General features: G+C 43.8%; 1 protein-coding gene across 1 annotated transcript in view; it reads left to right on the forward strand.

Annotated features, from left to right (window-relative positions):
- The window catches only part of LOC138953863 (uncharacterized), a 40,773-nt gene that overhangs the window by 2,236 nt on the left and 25,683 nt on the right, over positions 1 to 12,854 (forward strand). The window contains exons 2-3 of the mRNA XM_070325820.1: positions 3,732 to 4,066; positions 4,647 to 6,506. Coding sequence (XP_070181921.1) covers positions 3,732 to 4,066; positions 4,647 to 6,506 — 2,195 coding nt within the window. The remainder of the gene's footprint in view (positions 1 to 3,731; positions 4,067 to 4,646; positions 6,507 to 12,854) is intronic.

Below are 12,854 nucleotides of genomic sequence, written 5' to 3' on the forward strand. Positions count from 1 at the left end.
AGTTAAAGTGATACTGTATACATATTTAAAGATCCCATATTCTATTCGGTTTAACTCGAATCCGTCAGTCCTGGATTTTATACGAACAAAGAGCATGCTTCAAATGTGACAAATACTAAACAATTGTATCAGGACCACGACTGTTGCCTTTTTAGAGGTTTGTATTTGTTTGTTAGTTTGTTTGTTAGTTTGTTAAACGGCCGGTTTAACTCGCCGTACAGTTAGTTTTAAATTCCCGATTGAAAAGTTGATTACATGCAAGCTATAGCTCTAAGCAGGAACGGTGCTTTCGGCGTTTCCTTTCTGAAGCATGGTATTGTTTTTTCTAAATAGGCTTATGATCAATGGTAAAATCTACTAACTTGTAATAAGTGCGGAAAATCTCGTGTCTTTCATTTATTTTTATTTTTTTTAAATCCAATGTCATTTCGTTTGGTACGTGAAATCAGGAAGCCACTGTAGTTGCAGAATATCCTGATAATATAGGCTATATACTGATAAGAATGAAACAATCTCAACTGAGTTATTCCAAGAGTAGCCCGCGGTTGCGTATGTAGCCATAATTATATGTCAATAAACATTCGGTAAGATCAGGTCAGTTGCAGCTAGGCTAACCTTCCAGTGAACGTCTTTAGACTGACCGATCATTTCGCCCTTGTCAATCAAGTCTAAACATCACACCTGTTCCTGGCATATGTGTCAGCGGTCGAATACATATACACTTCTTCAGTCGCTGGCTTCGGTACGTTGCAGTTGATCTGTGTCAGGCTTCCAGTTCCAGTGTGTATAATACTCTCCAGTGACTGGTTGAATTCTGGGACTAATTTTGCACTTGATTCATTCGATGTTAGCCGTCCACTATGTAGAATTCTTCAATCACTGATTTCAGAATATTGTTCTTGATCTGTCGATGCTAGTCGTCCAGTACACCAGAATTCTTCATTCACTGCGGCTGGAACTGATTTTGAACTAAGCTCAAGTGGATTTCAGTTTAGTTCAGGCAAGCCGCGGCAGGTTTCGAGACCATCGTGACTGATAAAGACATTTGATAATCAGGGTCTCCCGTGGTGGTGGTGTTTGGGGGCAAGCTGATAGTCACGACCCCTAGTGATTTTCTTATCAGTGTGTGTGTGCACTTAGTGCACTGTCCGTGTGGTTGTGTCCCCGTCAGGTTAGGCGATGAGCCTGTAGAGTTTCCGAACAGGTTTCAACTTCACTGTGAAGTTTTGCTTGTGTTGGCCGGAATTTACTCAGTTCGAGGTATGCTGTGTGAGTCTTCTTGTACTGGGTCTTTGGAGTTTCCGAACAGGTTTCAATTTCAAAGAACGTTTGCCTGTTAGAATTTACTTTGCAATATCAGTGACGCAGTTTAAGTTTTGCCTGCAGTGGAATTTACTTTGTGTAATGATGTATGTGCCTTCATGTTGCCTATAGAGTTTCCGGACAGGTTTTAATTTCAGTGAAGTCAGTTGTGCCTGTTTTGGCCCGAATCCACTTTGCGGATTGCTGTGTGTTCATTCATGTTGTCTATATTACAGTTTCAGAACAGGTATCAATTTCAGAAGAGTTTTGCCTGCAGTGAAATTCGGTTGTTTTGTATACCGTGTGCACCCCTGTGATAATTGTGATATCTTATGTCTTTCTACATAGAATATCCGAGTAGGTTTAGTGAAGTTGAGCCCATGCAAGAATCTACTATGTCAGGGCCTTGGTATGCCGTGTGCCCTCATGTTCTTTCACTAAGTCGGATACGTTTACTTCCTTCTACATTACTTCGCCTGACACTTTGCTTCCATCAGCGCAGCATATCAGTGGCTAAAATCAGTGGGTCAGTTTTGTTAGCACAAGTGTTGTCTTCACGTACGGAATGTATACCCTGTGGTTGTGCGTCAGGTATAAAGCAAACTGTAGATAGTACCCTCGTTTATGTCAGATTCGCACGGGGCAACAAGGTCCCTTATTGCAACCCATGTTGATCCCAAACGTCGTATTTTCAGTTCCTTGTCGTGAGACATAACGACGATAAATCAGTCAGTTTCAGCGGCGCTAGCCAAGTGAACGTCAAGGTTTCAGTGAAGGGCCGTTTCAGAGAATAGTTAGTCGGTGGACCCCCAATCCTTCGTGTAGAGTTTGGCCTAGACACAGTGTATGGCCTGTAGTATGTATAATCTGTGTCACCTTTGTTATTACAGATAATTCCGCCCTTGTGCGTTGCGCCCTTTGTTTGCGTAGCTATTTCAGCCGTTACGGAACTCGTGCGTACTTGTCTGTGTCGGGTGTACAGTTATGGGGAGTAGGGTCGGGACCTATCCATGAGTGTGATTGTGTAAGAGGTTAGTGTGTCAGAATAACGAAAGGTTAAGGTAAGTGTTGATTATAATCCGTATAATTGTAGAAATACTTGACTGTCAGCGGGAGGATATTTGTTCTGAAGGTTTATACAGTCGAAGACATTGTGCTATGACAGATCTAAGGATTTCGTGCGCACGCGCGCGTCACTGTCTTAGTGTTAGTGTTAGTGTTAGTGTTAGTGTGTGTGTGTGTGTGTGTGTGTGTGTGTGTGGGTGTGTAGGTGTGTGCGTGTGTGTGTGCCGGTGTGTGTGTGTGTGATCCTCGTGATGACTCGCTGGCCCTCTCTCTGTTTCTCTTTCGTTCTTCTCACAAGGACTATGTGACCAAACGTGATGAGTAAATATATCATTTTTATTCCATAGCAGTACGTCAAAGTATAAGTTTCTCAAAAATGCTAAAAAGTCCTATGCTTCGTTCGAAAAAAAGCTAAGCATCAACAAATTGCAGGGTTTTTAGTTTTCAATCGTTATGCAGATTACCTTAGCTTGTGTTTATCGCGTCTCTGCTGTTCGCAATGTTGTTTCTCCAGCCAACGGAATAAATGATTAAATCACATTTCCACATCTTGTCCGATAAGATACGTTTACATTCTACATTACAGTCACAACCGCGTTACGCTAGCCTCCCACAAGTAAGACCTTGCAGAATAGACACACTGTTCACGTAATTAGGCCAAAAAGATAGTTGGAAAAAAAGTACACACTGTTCGCCTTCACAGTTAGTCGAAAGATAGTTGGAGAAGTAATTTTTAAGTTTTCGTGGGGAATAAACGATCAGATACGGTACCTGACACGTTTGACACGGAATGGGCGTCAACCCAACACTGTGGATAGTGTTCTTTGTCAGCGATAGGCGATCGGGACACGAATTTCGTGTTATGCTCTGGACTGGAGAAATTGTGACCTGGTAGTAATGCTTTTTGTGGGATATCATGTTTGTGTGCATGTCTGGGAATTCTGTCACTTCGTTCACTGGCAGAAGCTATGTTATGGCTTGATATTCATACACGAGCAAGATCTTTTTGTTGCTCGCTGTGTGTTTGTTTGAGGTTCCGTTTTAGTTCGTGCGACTGCATACGAAAAAAGAATTCAGATACACATGTAGTTTGTTGTACCGTCAAACGGCCCATTCAGAAATGCTTGGTACTTGAGGCCAGAGTGTTGTTGTTGTTGTTGTTGTTGTTGTTGTTGTTGTTGTTGTTGTTGTTGTTGTTGTTGTTGTTGTTGTTGTTGCTGCCGCATATATGTACTTCATGACGGGGGGGTGATTCCTTCGCAAAACAGGATCTGATACACAACAGATAACAGTTTTATTTTCCTGGAAACAGAAAATATTTCTACACTCCATACTAAGCCAGACCCCCTTCTTATCTGTTTCAGGCTCCTCCCTTGACCTCGCTCCTTCCTTGCTCAGCATCTACGACAACCTCGCAGCGTCGAATGAAAACGACGACACCGACAACAACGACACCTCCATCAGCGACCCCCACAACCACCATCAACACCCGGACCATGTAGGCGGCTTTGCTGGTCTTGGCGCGACTCACTCATGTGTGACCTCCGCGGATTCATTAGGTTTCTGGGTGACTGACCGTGACAGCCGCCAGCGGTTGTGGGTTCGCTCTTGTCACGTGACCGGAAGCGGAAGTCCCAGACCGGTGTCGCTCCTAATGATGGAGCCACTGAGAGACGGTGCTGGGCTGGATAGGGACAAGGTACCCCATTTTTTTCTGGAAGCTGTGTTTGTTGTTAGATGTATAAAGTGTTAAATAGGGTATAATAACACAACTCATTCTTTTCAACACAAAGAGCGCTCATGTTGGTGCCAGCGAAACAAGAATTTCCAAAACAGGATGTTTATAAACATCATCCAACGATTTCCACCTTCCCAAACCCCTAGGCTGAAGATGTTTGGTATAATTTGTTGAAGTGAAATCATGCTGTATTTGGTATAATTTGTTGAAGTGAAATCATGTTCTATTTTGGTATAATTTGTTGAAGTGAAATCATGCTCTATTTGGTTTAATTTGTTGAAGTGAAATCATGCTCTAATTGGTATAATTTGTTGAAGTGAAATCATGCTCTAATTGGTATAATTTGTTGAAGTGAAATCATGCTCTATTTGGTATAATTTGTTGAAGTGAAATCATGCTCTAATTGGTATAATTTGTTGAAGTGAAATCATGCTCTATTTGGAATAATTTGTTGAAGTGAAATCATGCTCGAATCCCATGTAGAAGGTGAGACAGACATCTACCTCAGATTTGACATCTATAAGTCTTTGTTTGTGTGCAGGTGAAGAAGCGACCGCTCAGCATCAGCTCCCTGTCTTCAGTGTCCTCCGCCTCCCTGCCCCGTCCCCAGCACAAGCGCCCCAACCTCTGTCAGGATGGCGGGGAAGAGACCAGCTCCGACTTCGCTTCTCAGACCTCCAGCGACTCCAACCTCGCCGTGTCCTTGACCTCCGACCGCGTGTCCTTGACCTCTGATCGCGTGTCCTTGACCTCCGACCCCGTGTCCTCCTTGACCTCTGAGGCTGTGTCGGATCGAGTGTCTATGACCTCCACGGACGATTCGAGTACTGCGTCTCTGACGGCTCCAGGGAATCTGAGTGGTCAAGATGAGTCCTCTGTGGACCCTCAGTGTTTCGACTGCAGGACACAACCCCTTGGACGCCCGGCGTTAAGACTGGACACATCTTGTGGTGGTGGTGGTGGTGGTAGTGGTAGGGGAGGTCTACTTGAGCCGCCCTCTCCTTCAGGGAAGTCTTCCACCAGCCTGAGCAGCCCGACGAGCTCCAGTAGCTCGCTCTGCACCTCCCCGTCACTGCAGCAGCAGCAGAACTCACTGGCTATGGCCGTGGCTCATGCCAACGCCAACCACAACGACAACACTAACACCAACAGCAACAGCACTTTACCCATGGAGGCAAGTTCTTCTGTGGAAAGAGGACTGGGCAAGAAGCAGCAAGCTGTGGTGATGAAGCCCTTACAGACCTCCGTCAGACCTGTGATTATTAGTCTTCCGGACTCCATTCGCAAACCCCGCAGAAGCAGCAGTGGTGTGGATAGAGAGATGGGTGCGGGTGGTGCAGTCTCACAGGGTGAAGGTTCGGATTACAGACGAACCAGTGGCAGCTCTGGCACCCTGACTCCTCTCAGTCACACCTCGTCGTCTACCAACGGAGGGGAGAATCTTCTTCCCCCTTCTCTATCTTCTCGTGGGAATGCTGGAGCCTTGTGCCATTCTGCTTCTGCTCCGTCTCCTCTGAGAAGCGTGCTGCTAACCTCTCCTGAAAGTGTCGGTGCTTCAGGGACTCCAGTGGGTGGTGCTAGAGGAAGCTTATGTGATGCCAGCTCTCCCGCTGTATCGTCCTCACTCTCTGCGCCTTCGGTGAGCAGAAGTTCGTCCACAGGAGGGATCCAGTCCTCACCCCTACCTATGCAGGTGCACAGCTTGTCTCATCATCACAGTTGTTCTTCTCCCCTCTCCCCCACCGCTATAGCCAGGAGAAGGTTCCTGGCCTCCCATTTCGACATCCCGGACGTTCCACCCCTGGAAGAGTCTGCTATAGATTCTGAAGCTCACGACTCCAGCATGGAGGTTTCTGAAGACCATGGAGTACGTGCCATCGACAGTGCGTCAGTGTCATCGTCAGCAAACGCTGAGACCAACAGTGAAAACAGACACGCAAACGACAGTGCTGTCTGTGCCTCGGAGGAGAGAGGCCAAGGCTCTTCGTCTCTAGCCGTGCCATCGTCTCTTTCGCTGAGGAGTAAAACCGAGACCTCGCCAACGTCTTCCCCTTCTTCGATCGGAAGCCCAGGAAGCGCTTTACACTCCCCTTGCAAGGAGTGCTCTGGCGAAGCTCGGGACAAGCAGGAGTATTCTTGTCCTCACAGGTCGAACAAATCTTCCTCTTCCTCTCCCACGCAGCACTCCCACTCTGCAGACTCCCCTATGACCTCGTCGCCCACTCGGATCCGGAGTCATAGCAAGAAGCACGACGGGGGAGTGCCTGGGAGGGGTGGGAGTATGAAGGGGAGTGCAGGGAGTGTCAAAGGAGGGAGCTACGTGACGTACGTGCAGAGAGTGGTGATGGAGATTGTGGATACAGAGCGGATGTACTGTGACAGCTTGGAGGCCATCATTAAGGTCAGTGTTTCTGATGTGTTATGTGGATACAATGTTGTGTTTGGAGTAGCACGTGCAGGCTGTCGCTTGGCTATAGATGCTTTTGTGTCGTGTTGCTGGATGCTAGTCTGTGTGGCTTGTGATTTTTGTTTGAGGTTCATTAGTGGTGGTCGTGGTGGTGGGAAAGTGGGCCAGCGTGAGAGAGGATATGTGTGTGTGTGTGTGTGTGTGTGTGTGTGTGTGTGTGTGTGTGTGTGTGTGTGTGTGTGTGTGCGTGCGTGCGTGCGTGGCTGGCTGGCTGTCTATCTGTAAGGCCTAAAAAAAAATAGGTGTGGTTACAGTAACCCGACCTACCCTATTTTTAGGGGCCGACCCTATAACTTTTTATTACATAATTTGTCAAAAAAATAACACAAAAAACAAGAAAACGAGTGCAGAAAACGCAATGAAAGCGAAAGCGCTCGAGTCGCACACTAATTTCCCTGTCAAGTAGGTTTAATTTGTACACATTAGAAAAAAAAGTTTTAAAAAAAAAGTGATTGCCTACCTTCCTACGCTATTTTTTGTGTGGCTATGTTACCTTAACCACACCTTCTTTTTTTTTGGCCTAAGCGTGTCTCTCTATATGTCTGCGTGCGTCTTTGTTTTGGGCAATATAACTAATTTTGAATACGATTTTTACATCCAATCTCCCCCTTTCTTCCCTCTTTTACCCCTATCTCTCTATTTGTAAACTCTTAACCTTTTCAATTTCATACTAACTTCGAAACCCAATGTTGCTAAATTTGGTAAAACTATCTTGATAGTTTGATTTTGCCAAGGAGGCAAGACAACATGTTCAAAAATATGTGTTTGTTGTGTTTTAAAAATATCTAACTTTTATAATATATATCTATAAAACGTTCTATAGACACACATCCTGGGCTAAGCAAGACTTCCATGTCTCATAACTTGTACTGAGACAGCATAATTATGCAGTTTAATGTCCGGTGGCCTTCGTTAAAATTGTTCTGTAGTTACGACTATGCGTAGATGCACCCGCGGCACTAAAACCACTGTCACCACTGGCGGGCTTTTTTCCTCGAGTTAAGCCCAACGACAACTCCTAGTCCTACGTCCGTTTCTGCAGCCGACCACAGTTATGGGCAGAATATACCTGCGCAGTTTCAGCGGCACAGATGACGCACTGCCTATTATTTATGCCGCGATAGGGATTATGACGAGTACTTGGCCTGTTTTCCTTTCATGCAACGTGTAGCGGGCTGGGATAATCAGTCTGCAGTGCGTCGTCGGTCCTGCTGAAGTTAAATTATATATATATATGTGGGCGGAGCCCCTACGCCATCTGACGTGGGGAAATTCACACGAAATGTAATGCTTAACATTAAAGGGAAATTTGAATTTGAATGTTGTGTTTTGGTTTAGGTTAGATTACATCGCCTTCATTTTGAACTTTGTAGGCACCGCGTCTGTCATTGTTCGCAGCTAAGCAAGCGTGAAATTACCATTCAGACTGTTCGCCGCGTAAAAGTAAAGGACGAGAAGAAGAAAAGCTGAATGCCATGCGCATTATGTCACTGTCAGGGTTTAAGGTTACAGCGTGTGTCGGCTTTCTGTAACTGTCGGCGATGAGTCTGTTGAAAAGGGTGCAATGAGGCCGCGCCTTGTCATTCAAAAGCGCCTTTTAAATGGAGAAGAACTTGCAGTCATTATATTTTGAATAGGTGTCAACCTATTATCTTCTTTACCTCCTGAACTTTATCTCTGAAATATTAAGCAGTAGTCATGTTTAAATCTGTGTGCATTGCTTTGTGCAGTTAGAATCGGACTGTATAAAGTATAACGGAAACATAGAGACCACATCTATAAAACCTACACAGTCATATTGATATTAATATACAGTTCGTGCATATTGATGACATCTAGCGTTTGGATGGCTTCGATCCGGTCGTTGCACAAAGGGTTGATTATCTAAACCCTCGGATGACAGACTTCCGATAATATATATTGACTAACCAGTGAGTTTATGTCAAGTGGCGTGGCCAGCTCAGTTGCTAGTTCTGGTTTCAACTAATCATCTGATCATCAATGCGCGCATTTTGACCACACACAAAAACAGAAAACAAAACAAAAAGGAAAATGAAACGAAAAAAATGGAAGCTGGGAAGCGAGAGAAAGAGACGTAGAGGTTGAGGGGGGAGATAAAGTTATAGAGAGTGGAAGAGAGAGACAGACAGGCAGACAGGCAGACAGACAGACTGAGATAAAAAATGCCAATGATATGACCCTGAGCGTACGTGCAGACACAGGGTCACCAACATTTTCACCGTAGATTTAATTAGCCAGCTAATTAGCTGAACCTTAAACTGCCGCTGCCATCCAGCGCTACACAAGATAACCGTTTCAACATAATTTTGATGTGGGTCAAATTAGACTAGCCTGCGGCTATATTCAGCGTTATGCTTACTGTAGTATTCATGCATATCACCGTGCAGTTTACAAGAGGCTCGATTTATAAAGTACTACACTTTGAAATCAGCGCAGAGTCTGAGTGTGTTATTGTTTACAGTGCTCTTTTTGAAGAAGTCGGAGATATTAAATCAAATAAAGCCTCGAAGGCATTTCAAACGAGATCCGGTCTTTCTTCGCTGCTATTCATCTATAGGGTGTCTCCAAAAAAAGTACCCCAAAAGACATTGAAACATCAGTACCGAGAAATGGAAAAACTAAGAGAAGGGACAATGAAATCCGAATGACAACACAGTGGTTCCAACAGGATGGAGCCCCACCACATTCTCAGAGAAATTCAGAACATCCCACAGGAAAAATTCCCGAATGTAATGAACAATATATGGCAATGAGGATGCAGTCTGTCATTGGAAAACGGGGTGGCTACATTGATCACGTGGTGTGAAGAAACAGACGATCTCAACTGAAAGCTGTGAACTGGGGACAAAACTTCTATGAACTGACTACAATATCACGCAAACATGATTTCAATAAAGTTACTGACTTGTCTGTAGTATTGAAAGAAAATCGGGTACTTGTTTTTGAGACACCCTGTCTAAAGTAAAAGGGGGCATTGATTGCTGATTTCCATTCATTCATTGATGTAAATGCATCTATCTATCTATAAGGCTCTAAATTGAGACATGGCAAAGATGACCTTGACTTCATATCAAAGGCACCAGTTTTAAACCGTAGCTCTTTAAAATCAGCTGTGGCTTGTCCGTATTTTTGTCGTTGCTGGAAAACGATGAAGTACATTGAACGCAGTTGCCCCACTCCTGATCTGAAGATGTGTGCCAATATGAAGACAACGAAAGACCTTGACCTCATATCAGGAGGACCTGTTTGACCCCGGACCTCTTAAAAATCTGCACTAATCTGATAACGGTTGTGATTTGGCCGGATTTCTGTCATTGCTGAAAAACGATAAAGTCTAACGAATGCAGTTGTCCCACTCCTGACCTGGAGATGGTTGTCAACATTCAAGTCCTGCACACACCCTTGACCTCACGTGGATAGAGTTTATCTTCTCGGTCTTCGTGCTTGCAGTCACATTCGCTGGTACTCTTAGAATGACTAATCTGGCAAACGGCTGATCTGTTCAGTATGGTTTCTAGGATTCTTGATAAAGGGTGCACGTGTCCCGAACTGTTTCCTGTACTCTCTTACTCATTTACTTATTTACTCACACCTTTACGGGTAGCTTACGCCTTGAGGTAATGCCTGAAAGTGCAGTATAGTTGGTAAAGTTGATTGCTAAAGCATATCGGATTATTACCCAAGATCTGCTTCATGAATGACAAATTGACATGATTCCCCAGGCATGGTAACTTAAAACAACGTTGTGCAAAGCTGTGATGTACTTGATCACTCTCGCTTGAACCTGAATTCATGCACTTTTATCTTTCTTTGAAGACGCAGGGGACCCCACCAGGCGCTTTTGATTAATTTGTTTAAGCTCCTGGCAGTTTAACGGGACTCAGGACACTGTCACATATTGACACATACCCAAAAGCTATGCATTGGCGTGAGTCACAACCTGTAGTATAGTGGTAGCCGGTGTAACACGAGAAAATTACTCCCACGAGATTTTTACTCCGGAATAAAAAATTTCGTACGAAAATGTTACTCCCTTTACGAAAAAAACGACTCCCCCATAACACGAGAAAATTACTTCCAACGACAGGTGTGTTCCGAGTCAACATTTCGGTCGAAAATGTTACTCCCCTGACGAATAAACAACGAATAAATTATTCCACCCTAACACGAGCAATTTACTGCCCACGCCAGGTGTACGCTATTAGTCTTGGTGGTGGAAGGGGTGGAGGGAGGGTAGCGCGACATTTGTTTGCGCGAGATCACATATTGCCATTATCCCTTCGCCCCCATCCCATTTTCGTGTACGAGATTTTTACTGAAAGTAAAAAAAATTGGGGAGTCAAACTTTCGTGGAGGGAGTATTTTTTTCGTACCTTGTGGAGTTCTTTTCTCGTACGAAAGGTGTACTCGGAGTACGAATTTCGTACGAAATTGTTACTTCGGAGTAAATTTTTCGTGGAGTAAAAATTTCGTGTTACACCGGATTTAACCCAGACAGGTGGCCTATACACTCCTTCGCCAGCGGGAGATAAAAATAGTCCTGCAAAATGCAGGTGCACACATTTCTGTTGACCTGAGTGCAATCATAGCGACCCCTGCATACGTTTTCATTCAAATCGACTGATCCTGATAGCTATGTGGTGACTCATAGTCGCAGTTTCAAGCCTGCTTTCAAAAGCGATACGGTTGTTAAACTGTACAAGCCGTTGTATCCGTGTGTTGATTTACATTCTATGGTCATTTTATTGTTTATTACGACCTAGGTTCAGAAAAAAGAAAAACATATATGGGGAGATTTTCTACAAGAGGTTTCCTGTTGAAGATTAAGGCGGGAGATCTTAGATTTTTGTCGTTGTTTTTATTTAGTTTTAATATAATTGTTACAGTACAATGTACAAGAAGGTCTGGTTCCATTTTTCTAAAACTTTAGTTGCTGCAAACATGTCACATAGCATGCAAACTCGAATCAGTCTGGTTGGAATGGGTTTGTTATCGGCTTTAAGGGTGCATTAGGAGTTACATACGTATAGTTTCAATTCACAAAAGGAATATTTTTCTAACCTTACAGTAAAGACACCCCCCGCGGGTTAGGGGGAAGAATTTACCCGATGCTCCCCAGCATGTCGTAAGAGGCGACTAACGGATTCTGTTTCTTCTTTTACCCTTGTTAAATGTTTCTTGTATAGAATATAGTCAATTTTTGTAAAGATTTTATCAAGCAGTATGTAAGAAATGTTAAGTCCTTTGTACTGGAAACTTGCATTCTCCCAGTAAGGTAATATATTGTACTACGTTGCAAGCCCCTGGAGCAAATTTTTGATTAGTGCTTAAAATTGTGAACAAGAAACAATTGACAAGTGGCTCTATCCCATCTCCCCCCTTTCCCCGTCGCAATATAACCTTGAACGGTTGAAAACGCCGTTAAACACCAAATAAAGAAACAGTAAAGACATGTTACCGTTCATCAAAAGAGAGGACATTTGCTCAAACGGAAAGGTTGCAATTCTTGAGTGTATGTACATGCCTTTTCTACCGTAAGCAGGACAATTACACTTCAGCAACTACTGGAGGAAACGTATGTACCTCTGTCATTGTCAGAACTGGCCGACAGAACTCATGGAACACGGAAATAAATCCCAGTCTTTGAAACAGCCTGTGTCTAGTTTATAAGCCAAACTAGTCATCGTGATGTCACAGATGTTCTGCGTAACATTGTGTCAGTGCTCTGCGCAGTGTAAGAAAGTAAATTAAACAGAGAAAAACAATATTATAGAGAAGTGAATTTAGTTGCAATATATATCATATAAAGCAAGAAATCGAGAGTAATAAATCCGTAAAATCATTTTATTTTTTTATTTTTTTATTGTGCTTATATATAGCTAGTTCATTCTTAAAAAAGTGCGTACCCACAGTAACCCTCAACATAGTAGGCACAGAATAATGACAAATGAAAAGTGATAAATGTAGGCGCCCCACAGTCCGGAATGGAAACATCCGCACTTACTACGCACCCTGAAACAGAGCCCACAGGGAATCATCCAGACTGAGTGATTAACGTCAAGCGCTGGTATTCGCTTCTTGGGAATAAAAATACCCGCACGTACGCATTGATAAAGCCCCCGTATAATCGCCCTGACCTATGTGACCTGGGAACAGATCTATACATAGAGAGTTTGAAGCAGAGGAGACTGTTGCTTTGTTAACATGGTTTAAAGATTGTCGGTTTGTTAACACGTTTATGAGGGAAGGGTAACCAACACT

Source organism: Littorina saxatilis, linkage group LG17, assembly GCF_037325665.1.
Source record: "Littorina saxatilis isolate snail1 linkage group LG17, US_GU_Lsax_2.0, whole genome shotgun sequence".
NCBI lineage: Eukaryota > Metazoa > Mollusca > Gastropoda > Littorinimorpha > Littorinidae > Littorina > Littorina saxatilis.